Source organism: Rhea pennata, chromosome 13 (genome assembly GCF_028389875.1).
Source record: "Rhea pennata isolate bPtePen1 chromosome 13, bPtePen1.pri, whole genome shotgun sequence".
Taxonomy (NCBI): Eukaryota; Metazoa; Chordata; class Aves; order Rheiformes; family Rheidae; genus Rhea; species Rhea pennata.
In genome coordinates this window covers 2,967,893-2,979,936 of record NC_084675.1, presented here as the reverse complement: position 1 = coordinate 2,979,936, position 12,044 = coordinate 2,967,893, and the positions used below count along the sequence as shown (strand labels likewise).

Genomic DNA, 12,044 nt, shown 5'->3' with positions numbered 1-12,044 from the left:
GAAAGGAAGGTTAAAAAAATTAGATAGTTCTCAGGGGACTGTTAGACTCAATACAGCCCCAGCTATTTGAAGCTTCTGGCGTTTAACACTGATACAGAAGACCTGGAGAAAGCCTGGGATCTAGAATGATCTCAGCTGAAAGCCACAAATTCAGAAGAGCACCCATCAGGAATAAACAAATCCAGCTTCCCATGCTTCTCGCTTTCTTCACACTTGCATTCACCCTTTCGCCTCTCCTTCCTCTACCCTGTGCCTGCTCCCACACCTTTTACTGCTCAGTCTTGCCTCGAACTATCCCCTCTGGCTTCTGCTATTGAACAGCTACCCTTGGAGAGGAACTCTGTGAAAGTCAACAAAGCCACACCTGTGAAAACCAGCACAAGTCGGCAGCAAAGCAGGCTCTTCAGAGTAGGGATCATGCAAGTCAGTTGACTCTGAAGAGTACTTGTGTGTATTTGTGATGCTGTATGAATAAGAAGCTTTAATTATTAACTACATCTTTCAAGCAATATTTTTCTCTTTTGACAACCTGAGGCCCTGAGGTTTCATTCTTGCTGCGCTGGAATGGACTCCGCCAGAGGAGGAACGTGGATCCCTTTGCTCAGTCACCTTCTCATATCATTAAAAACAATGAGAACTTACTCAGTCTGGATGGATTTCATCAGATCCAAATATCTAGCATTCAAGCAGGACTTGAATGTACAAACCCCCCTAACACCAACAAACTGCTGTATGCTTCACTGGAGAGCACAGAGTGTGATTAAACCACAAGAAACCCCAGCCTCCATGATGTAAACACTTTAATGATGTCTGACTCAAGGAAATAGCATTGACAGCTGTCAGAACTACTAGCCCCACTCAGCCAGAAGAAACATCATCCGTAAACACTAGTCTCTCTGTAGGACATCACTGTGTGCAAGTAAAAGAGCCTAAAAATCACGTACTAAGGGTGGTACCTCCAGAGTAACTTCTTCCTGGGAAGGGAGAGTTGAGGAGAAGCGTTGCTAGACGAAAGAGCAGTGCCTCACCAGCTGGCTTTGCCTCTGAGTGACGGCAAAACCAGAGGAGCAAAGGCAGGGCAGAACCCCTCCGAGACGAGTAAACTAACAAGCCAGCGCTGCTGAGCTGCCATCCCACCCAGAACAACTCTGCAGGATGTCCTGCACATATGAGTTCAATTACAGTGCATATTATAACATGACATCCTCACCAAGGAAAAGGTTCATTAAAAAAAAAAAAAAAAAAAAGCCTTCCTCTGCAATCTTCTTGAAAGGGAAAAGAGAAATTCCATTTAATATTTGCAGGCAATGTGATACAGAGGAAAAGGGAGTAAAAGGAAACGGTAAGTTTGCCGTCAGTAATGTTGCAACACACGCAAAAGCAGCCTTGCTGGCTTTGTTGATGGGTATGTAATGTCACATTTGGTCATTTGGGCATGAAGAGCACCTGTCCCCTGGCAGTCATCTGTGCTTTGAGTGACCACCTATTTTGACAGCAACCAGCTGCAAAATCCACTGCCTATGGCATGCAGTAGACTGATTTGCCACAAGTAAACCTCATGCCATGTTTTTCCAGCTCCTTAATGCAGATTACAAACAGTAAATTGAAGCTGGCCTGCAGTCACTTGCAAACAAAGTACCGGGCAGAGACCCATGAAGGGACTCTACACAACTTGGATAAAAGATCTGTTAAAAATAATTTCACTCTGAAAGTCTATAAAAACTTGACCTCAACAGCAGAAGGCATGACCTAAGTCAACTAGAACAAGACCATACTTTTGTTTTATTGGAATATATTGCAGTGACTCTACTGAGGCTGACAAATTTATACCATTTGACCCATATGACAAGAATTTACCATCAGTACGAGATGTATAATAGGACAGTTAGCTGTTCCGCTAGCCCAGAAGGCTCTGGACCAGGGAACTACCAAGAAACTACTGAAGTCATCCCAAACTGCAGAGCAATCCTACTGAACATGCAAATTCAGCACCTAGCCTGACAGAAAGAAGTTCATGTGTATGCTTCTCTGTATGCCCAGAAAGGTTTCTATAAGCACTCACTGGGTTTCTATAAGCACACACAACTGAGCATAAATGCTGCACATTAAAGATTGACTTAATGGGCACACATATGAGTTCAGTCTTCTGCTATTCATTTCTTCAGAGATTGTTAGGATTCTCCAGTTGAAATGTTCTCCCTCAGGGCTAAAGACTGACATATTAATTTCCAAATAATAAAAAAAAGATCGTTAAGATAAGGTGAAGGCTGAAGCTACCATTTGTTAACCCAAGGGTAAAAGCTTCACAAGAACAACATAGTTAAAAAACAAACAAAACAAGAATTAAACAACTGAGTTATTCTAGAGGGGAGAAACACTCCTTTTAAGGGAAGTGCGCCTTGCATTTATGAGCATCTGTTTTGTCAAACTTCAGGCTTAACTACAAAATTCTCCTTCCTGCATTGCTTGGCCTTCCTGTTGACTGGTTTACATTCAGAGTCACAAAGACCTAGGCTGAGATGTTCAGGGCTGTCCAGGGGATTTAGCAGCATCTTCTCCATTCATTTTAATGACTGTTTAAATCCTTTGGACTGCTTTCAAAATGCCAGCCTTCCTCTCTGTTACGTAAAGCTTAAGGTTCCCGGCAATCCTCTGACACCCTATTTCATGCTTAGAGAGATGACAAGACATTTTAATATAGCTAATTCAAAAGTCGGTATAATTTTAAATTAAAATTTAATTAACTAAACTTGTTCTAGAGCTCAGCTAGATGAAACCAAGACACAACATAACCTTCTCCTGCTTAGATTTGTTGTTACTGCTGTTGTTGTGCTTGCCTGAATGCAAGCAACATCTTTTAGGGGACTTTAGCCAGGACACTTTGCCTTGTCCATCAAGTTGGGTAGATAAAAGTCTCTGTGCTCTGGATGCAGGTTGTGCGGAGACCCACGTGTCTTTGGTTGTGGCTTTCAGCAGAGAAATACAATGGAAACTTCTAAGACATGACAGACCTGACTTTTAAAAAAGCTTAAATCTGGTCTTGCTCAGAACACCACTTGGGCAGCTGTTTCTTAAATTCAGGATTCAGGTATGTCCTTGCATCACTCCTGAACTGAAATTTTAAATGAAGCAGCAGCAGCTACTCATAGAATCAGTAAGGTTGGAAGGGACCTCTGGAGATCATCTACTCATCTAATATCACAGCAGAGTATGAGATCCAGGGATGATTCTGGGTTTCAGACTGTGCCTACCTATTATCCTGTGTCACCTATCCCTGAGATCATGCAGTGTCACGTGCTTTGATCACCACAATCTAAGAGGAAAATATCCTTCTCCCCAGATGTTAGCTGTTGTTTATGCCAAGAATCCCTTCTTCCTTCATTCACACGAGTCATCATATCTGACAGTCTTTCTGGAATCATCCTGCTTATTGCTGGTTCTGGTGCAATGAGTTTCACAGTTAAACGGTAGAGTGGATTTTTCAAAAATATCAAATGCAGGGTTTGGTACTTTGTCCCTTTGACTTCTTGGCTGCTTGGGAAAATTTGCCATTGTGGCTTTACCATTTTTCCCTGAACGGTCCTTTGGGATGCAACTATGGAAAAAAGATACACAGAAGGTCCAGTTGACCTTTCCTGCATAACTTCTTGTAAATTCATCTTGGAAGATCCAGTCTGGTGAGAAGCAGAGTTCCTGCCACTTCCTTTGCATCAAGTATAAATGAAGTCCTCGATATGTGGCAGGATCTGGCCCCATCCATGCTCTCTCTCTTTCCAAACCATATTACTGATTAAGCAGTGCATGTGGCCAAGAAATACCTAGTTTCTCTCACTAGTGAAGCAGCAGGCAGGAATATCTGCAGTCCTATCACATCAGCCATTATCATCTCAGCTGTCGTTTTCACAGGAAGAATCCTTCAAATTAGCAACCCACCCAGTACACACTATGCCCTGCCAAAACCAACCACATAGACAACAGGCACATTTCCTCTGGGACTCACCAAAGGGAATCCTTCACTCCCAAACACTGCGATGTGAGCAACTGTGTCCTTCTCTCCCATCACTTGGGCTTCCAGTGTAAATGGGATCTCCACCGAGCTGTGAGGCTGGATAATCCCACAAGGTAGCGGGCTGAAGTACCACACAGCAGCAGCATCCTTGTGCTCCTGTAAGGGACAGAACCAAATACAGCTTTAGAATGACCTTGGAGGAAGCTTTAAACTCCTTGATATTTACATCAACGACAATTCAACACAGTTTTTTAAAGAACTCCTAGGAGAAAACAGAAAGACACAAAGTTAGGTGCAAAACTTCTAAGCGTTTGACATCCTGAGGGATGGCCCAAAACCAGCTGCGGGGAAACACGGCTCCTATCCCACAGCTAAAGGTGCTCGAACTGCTTTTCATGCTTTTGGTGGCTGTGGCGGGACAAGCGGCGATCACCTTCAGCACCCTCAGGTGCTCTGGCTCCCAGGAGCTGCAGCCTGTATGCCGTTAACACCCGTGGGAACAGGATGCATTCTCCCTTGTGGTAAGAGAAGGCTCACTTCTCTCTGCAATGCTTGCCAAAGGTTAATGACAGATGCCCCCTGTGTAACTCATATGGCTACTGAAGCTCTCTCCAAGACCCCTTATCACCTCATGAACGAAGCAGAGCAGCTGTCAAAAGGCTGCACACTGTCCTCTTTTATCTCTGTGTCCAAAGGCCAGCTCTCTCCAGAGGCCTCTAGGAACTTTTGCCTTTTTCCCCTGGTAATTCCCTCTGTCAGAGAGTCAAGCTTCACCAAAAACACTACTGTATCCATCACTGGCTACTCCCGCACTGGGGGATCCTACGACAGCTTTTAGTGACCCTGTGAATTCCCCCGCACAAAAGCACCCCAATGACTAGAACATAATCTTCTTCCTCAGGCCTAACATAGAGGGGTTGTTCTAGCAACAAGGATTTGTGTAACACCTCAGTGTCTATTATATTTTGGTAGGTTCCTACTCCCAGCAAACCCCATGGTAATGGATGAGAAAAGGAGGTGGATGCAATGCCAAACCTGCGGAAGAACCCCATAGCAGCCCGGAAGATCGCTGTCGTTCACCAGGGTCAGTGTTTGCCGATAAGGGAATTTTAGGAAGCACCGTCCAAACTTCACAACGGGGTTGAGCACCTGCAGCGAAGGAACTACACATCTAGACAAAACGATGACCAAAAGAGCATTAGAGATACGAGGAGAACGTAGAGTTTGGTTATTCCCTAGATAGGGTGAAATGGAGCAGAACACATTTGTCACTGTCAAACGGACATTTAATATCCCTATAGCAATAAATCTTCTTTAACTACTTTTTATTCACCTTTTAAATCAGCAACCTCCCAGAGCTTGCCAGTGTCTGGAGCAGTCTTACAGACCCCTCATCCCTAGGAGGATGCTCATACCACCAGCTTCCTCCACACTGAGCCCCTGCAGTGCATCCTCCCGGTCATCCTAGCAGGGCGAACGCTTTCTCGCAGGGCAACGGCCCTTGTCCCACTGGGAGAGGTTCAAGGGACATGAGACTCCAGCATCTCAATAAAAGCAACTTCTCTTCTTCCCTAGAAGTAGGTGCCCTTGCCTGAACATTCAGTCATTTGTCACAGCAGTGGAGGGCACAACCCAGCACCTGCTTTACGCAGTCAGTGATGGTCTGTTCCTGGTTTCTACAGCCACCCTGCTCTTTCAACCCCATGAGTTTATGCACTTATCTGTTCCTATCTGCCCTTATTTATTTCATTTTTCAAAGCTGCAGCACAGGCGCTGACCACACGACTCTGCCTGGGAGAGGTAGCGGAATTGCTGAACCCCTCTGCAACCGTGAAAGACCGCCAAAGCACAGCGGTGACTTTTCCTGACATACAACCTCACAGAAAACCCCAAACCAGCCTGACTCTGTTGCCATGAGCAGGCAGCACATTGTAAGACACTGAAATCTTATGAAAATAGCATCCCTCTGGCTATTAAGCCCTCACAAATAATTAAATATATAGGGCTAACTGCATCCCTCTTGTAATTAAACTGACACCTACTGCAGCCAACAGGACCGATTTTCTCTTTTATCTGGCTGCAGTAAGAACAACTTTGAGCTTAAGTCTGAGAACATTAACGGTCAAAAGAGCTGGAGGAAAGCAGAGAAACCTGAGTTCATCTCTCATAATGAGGCAAAAATTTTTCCCTTCAATAAGACCTTGCTTTTATTTTTCCTTCATCAGTTCTGCCAGAGGCCTCTTTCCCCTCTTTCCCATTTGCATGTGCCTTCATTAACCGAACCAAACCTCATCTCTCAGCAGGCTGCCAGCTGTATCCCAATTGAGGATGAATGTTGCATTTTGGTCACAATCCAGCACAAGTCCAACACTCGCAAGGGGAGGTGGCTCTTTGGCTAACTGTACAGCAAAGCTGTTATACCTCAGGCACAGAAAAACAGGCCAATAATGAACACAATTACTGCTCCCTTCAAAAAACTCGGGGCCATTCCTGTATGTTGAGCACAGGTGCTTTTCGACACGTGCCACTTTCAGAAGTGCTGTTGTTCTCATATCCGATTTAACACTAGCATCCAACCAGGCAGAACAATCTCATTAAATTGCTCTTCCCGCTCGGAGCTGAACCCAGCAGACTGTGTGCAAGGCAGCACGCTGGCGGCGGAGGCACGATGAAGGAAGAAGAGCTGCAAGAGAAGTGTCAGTACCTTGCTGTGAGGAGGAGTGCCAACACCTCCTTGCCAACACCGTCCACATCCACCACCAGGGCCAGCTCGTATTTTTTCACAGTATTGGAGCACAGGGTGACCTGGCAGAAGAGAAGAGCGTCAGCTACTTTGTCACTCCCCAAAGCCATCCTCCACGCGTCAGATAGACCGTAGCACTTTGGGAGCCCTGGGTGGATGAGGACGTGTGTGGTGTGGGAGCTGTGGAGCTGAGGGAAGCTCCACAGGCCCATGCTACGTAAAATTCCTCCAAGGAGCTGGGGAGCTTACTGGTCTACAAAACACTTCATTGCAGACTATTAATGAAGCATTTTGGGACCAAAGGGGTAAAGGACCAGAAAGTGACACGGGTGTCCCCTAGGGAATTCTCTTCAGTGAAGTGATCCAGCTTTTATCAACCCACATGGCTGAAAACAAGTTAAGAAATGCAGCTTGGATTAATTGCACAACAAGAAACAAAACACAGATGGGCTTTGGGAATTTGTCAAGGACATGGCTCTTGCCATTAGCCTTGCTATTGGGGCATGGATGCTCGTAGCCTCCTGAGACAGCAGGAGCCACGCTGGCACCACGGGTTTCCGCTGAGCAAAGCCTAGACTCCATCTCAGAGAGCGTTATCTGCTAGTCTCTGTGCCCAGTCATTTTGGCGTGACACGGGTGGGCAAGTCCCTTTGCTGGTTAGCCCAATGCACTGTCTTGTCAGAGCCTCCCACACAGCAAGGGTGATGCTCCCGGCTGCTGGGTTCCTTTGATAGCTTTTATCTGCTGTTCACTAAAAAAGTAAGTGCGCTGCTTCAATCCATTTGAGTTCACCGCTGAATAATACCTTAAAGCTTCCTGAAGATCAGAGACCACTCAGAGGTCTCAGATGGAAAAGTTGGTCCCAAGCAAACATATTTATACTCATTCTCCCTGCCCCTCGCCTTTTTTTTTTTTTTTTTTTTTTTAATGTTGACAAACGACAGAGCTGAAATGCAGCAGACCAAACCTGGCTGTGTTACACAAGGGCTTTCATAGTGGGAACATCTGCTGGGAGCCACTCCACTGCCAGCAGTGCCAATTTCAGCCTCATGGTCCATCAGCTGCAACAACCCCTGCCCAGGGTCTGCCCGTCCCCAGCGTCATGCTCTGCTGGACCACAGCAACCAGCCCCAGGGCCTTCCTGGCAAATTCTACAGCCTGAGATGTTACAGCATGGAGGAGAACAAGAGCATGCTGCACAACACAACCCTGACCCCGCTCTGAGCTGCCCTGCCTGCAGGACTGCTCAAGCCCTGACTCTCTGGTCCTCATCCCACGACCAGGAAAGGGCAGATTTTGCCCTAACTTCTGCTGGTCTGTACGTAGTAAAGGGTCTCAGAGAGTAACCAAAGCCTCTGACAATATCTGAATTGTTAAATATATCTAGCAGTTACCAGGGCGCACGTAAACCAAATTAAAGCACGAATAGACTAAAGCATTTCTCCTTGTATTCAGCATTGTTTTAAGATTAAGAGACCAATTTTTGCTTTCAACTACAACAGCACAGATCCAAAGGAAATCTGTTGACATTAACTGAATGATTTCCGCTTTACAATGGGAAGCCGAGGGCAAAATGTGGCCCAGCAGATGCTAGGCAGTCCATGGCTTCCACAGATTTTATTGTCCCCATTAGAGATCACTGCAGTGAATTTGACTTTCTCTGCTCAACAGGAGAGCAAAAACAAGGCTGGGAAGAAAAGATGACTCTTACTTTAAACAATGACATCTCCATTTTCAGCAGCCACCTTCTGTCCTCTTTCTTCCTCTGCCCACTTTAAACCAAAGAAATTGCTCTCAGAAGCTCTCAAAATACATGAATGGCTTCTGTATTTGACCATACTACACATGATCTTTAGCTTATGATTTTGGAAACCAAACTACTCCTTCAGAAACGTCCCAATGACCCAGTTAACAAAAGCCTAACATTATTACATACATCTTATTTCCATTATGCTTAAACTCAGCAGTGCTAAAGCCCTCTCAGATCAATGAAACTTCAGCTCCACCTGCTGAATCATGTACAGCTGGACTTTGTCCATACCTGGATGTCCAGGAGTCCCTGGGAGCGGACAGTTCCCCTGCAGGGCGTTATGGTAAATTCTGTTGGCTTGACACGACCTTGAACTCCCCTTCTCCAGGATGGCCTGGTGTCATCTGAGATCTGAACAAAGCTGGTAACACTGGGCTCTCCAGGGCCATCCCCAGGGATGCGAAGAGTGAAAGTCATGGGCACCAAAGACGTGTTATTGAGGCAACAGGATAAGGTGCACGGAAAGCCTACGAAAAATGACACAATTGTGAATTTATGCATCAATTATCCTTTGATTCCTAGTGTGAATATTCCATTAGGACAAAAACTGTGCTTAGAATTTAGCTCTTTTCAACCTGAATTACAGCTAACTGAGAAGCTGAGCAAATAATTAATCTTCGCTTGGTTTCCTTTTCCATTGATCTGAGACTGCTTCCTCGGGAACGTTCACTCCCAGTGATGTCTTAGTGAGCACCAGAGGTTTTTCTTTATTTCTTTAACCGTGAGGAGCTCTCTCCCTCCCCTCCTCAAAATCTGTACCAATTATTGTGTGTACATCCAGAAAGACCATAATAGGTTTATTCTGAAAATTTAACCAATAAAATGCAAGTTCTGGCACCCTTGCTCAAGCTGAATACAATCTTAACTTAATGAGGAGGCACACAGTTTTGAATACATAAAAGCAGTGTATTGACAATGAGTAGAATATGCAGGGAAAAAAAAAAAGAGAGATGAAATTGGGAACTATAGCAATATGTAAAATACCCTTTAAGCCAGCTTCTCCTGACCCTGGCACAAAAATGTGATCAAATTCCATTCAACTTAGCTATGAGCATAAGTAGATCGTTTGTGTTGAATATAATCAATGATGTGAAACAGTCTTCCTGCTGCCCACTGAAAACGGCAACCAGGATCATCTGAGCCTGAATACTGCACTTCTGCTGAGTGGTTCTGCCTGTGCTGTCATGCTGCTGCCTATTAGCGTTCTTGCATATATAATATACTCACTCCATATGCTTCTTCGTGCTCTGCCAGCATGCCAGTCTGAAGGACGTAAGCGAGGTTCCTCTAGTTAATCATTGCTAGTGCAACACTCCCACAGTTATAAATATTATTAACTCAATAATATTATAAAACTCAATTTGCAATAAAGTCTAGTAATTAGAAATGCTATCTCAGCCTGATCAAACTTTTTTTTCCCTATCACTAATCCCATCACAGTAAATAATATCACCCTGCTCACAGGTTTTCAGATCTCAACAGTAACAGTGACTTGAAAAACCATTTTCTGCCTTGAGCTGGTCAGGAAACTGCTGCTATTCCTCTATGACACAGAACTAAAGAGATAATTGTATTTATATAGAGCTGTGTCAGTTGTTCCCATATAGCTATCAAGCAACATCTTGGATGTACCACAGGCATAGACATGCAGGGCTGGAAAATGTAACACAACTCATGGGACACCCGGCCCTTCGGAGAAGGGGCTAGAGGCTACGCTGAACCCATAAGGCATCTCCTGTTTTGGTGCGATCGGACTGAGAGCGTGATGACTTGTAGCCACTTCACAGGAGGCAAGTCTGAGGTTAGCTTAAAAACCTAGCAGGAAACATGTCTCACTTGGCCTAACAAGCCTGCACTCCAAAGGTTTAAGCTTTCCAGTATGCACCAGTGATACAGCCACACCCAGCAGGGATGTTCCACCTTTCTGCAGAGGCAGGCCCACACCTTAGACTCCCAGCCCACTCTGGAGTGGGCATCTTGCTTGGCTGGCCAACTCGGAGAAGGGCACGTCTTCCATGGCCTAGTTATTATATGATGTTATCTGAATACAGATGGGGAGGAACATGAACCAGAAATGCAGCATGCAGTTTACCCAAGACTATCAACGGTGGTAAGTGCCCACCTCCAGCAATTACTCCAGCAATACAGCAGGGAGGCAGGAGGTGCACACAAAGGACAGGGACAGACTTCACAGGACACAAAACGAGGCCAAAGTTACCAGATAGAGATAATAGTTCACAACACAGTTAAAAGGAATATATATACATATACATGCATACATATATATATACACACACACACACACACACACAAGCTTGCCTCTTCTTGAAGGAGTCTTATTAAAGAAATCAGATTAAATAGGATGAAACTTGTATTATATAACCATATTTCTTGTTTTTAGTGGGGGCTGCCTGCTGTGTTTCTTGTTTTATTTATTCAGAAGAAAACAAAGAAGTGAAAGATATAGTGGTGAAGTAGGGAGAGGAGGTTGCTCAGAAAAGGTAATGAGTTTTCTTTAAAAGTTCATGAACAGCATGAAAACACAGAGGCATCCTGGGTGCAGAATGATAATAGCCCTTCAATCAATCCACAATTGATTTCACATTTAAACTTCAGATCATCTCAGTAAAAAGCCTTTTGTGAGACCTAGATGGAGAATCAGAATCTGCATTTCAATGGAGACGCTCTGAGTGCTCACCTACAGGCTATGTCAGCAGAGCTTGGCTTTCAGTGGGGAAGGAGAAGGAGCCTCCAGGAGCCTCTAAAGATAGCGGTGCCTGCCGCAGAGCTATTGCTTGGGTACATTACCTAGTATATGATAATAAGGTGCCCTCATAGCACAGATTAACTCCTCATCTTAAAGGACAGTTGGATAAACTGCGTCCATACCTTGCAACACAAACATCTACCCAGAAGAGCTATAGGCTAATACATAATTTAAATTCCTTTCTCCTGCTGTCCCATTTTCTAGGCCCTTCTGGGACAAGGACATTCACAGTTATTTTGCTGCCAGCGATTAGGAGGCTTAGGTTAAAACAGTCTATGAGGGACACTATGAAATACTGAACTTCATTTACTCCCCTATTTGACTTCACTGTCTCAAAATGACAATGAAGGACGAAGTGCTCTCAGCAATAGTTCCACCACGATTTTATTTCCAGAACTCAATTTGGCACAGTGCAAACCAGTGGGAATGACTAGCACTAGCTGTTTAGTGGTAAACCTTCCCTTATCACCCAAAATCTTTAGAAGTCTCTCTTAATCCTTTTGGATACTACTGTGCTGGAGGTCTGCTCTCACACAAATCCAGTGTGTCTGCATTTCAGCTCAGCAGCTCTGCCCAACGACCATGCATGTCTGCATGAATGTGCATGAATGCATGTGCAGCATTCATGGCAAAATATCATCTACGCATGATAAAACCAGCAGCCCTGGTTTTAACTCCCCAAAGCCTGCTATGGCGGAACACAAGCAACAGATGC

At 44.8% G+C, this 12,044-nt stretch overlaps 1 protein-coding gene across 1 annotated transcript in view; it reads right to left on the bottom strand.

The window, feature by feature from the left end:
• HYDIN (HYDIN axonemal central pair apparatus protein) overlaps positions 1-12,044 on the bottom strand; it is a 164,826-nt gene that overhangs the window by 91,323 nt on the left and 61,459 nt on the right. Inside the window, exons 13-16 of the mRNA XM_062586846.1 lie at positions 8,794-9,029; positions 6,714-6,814; positions 5,045-5,180; positions 4,001-4,165 (exon numbers count right to left, since the gene is read on the bottom strand). Of these exons, the coding sequence (XP_062442830.1) occupies positions 4,001-4,165; positions 5,045-5,180; positions 6,714-6,814; positions 8,794-9,029 (638 nt within the window). The remainder of the gene's footprint in view (positions 1-4,000; positions 4,166-5,044; positions 5,181-6,713; positions 6,815-8,793; positions 9,030-12,044) is intronic.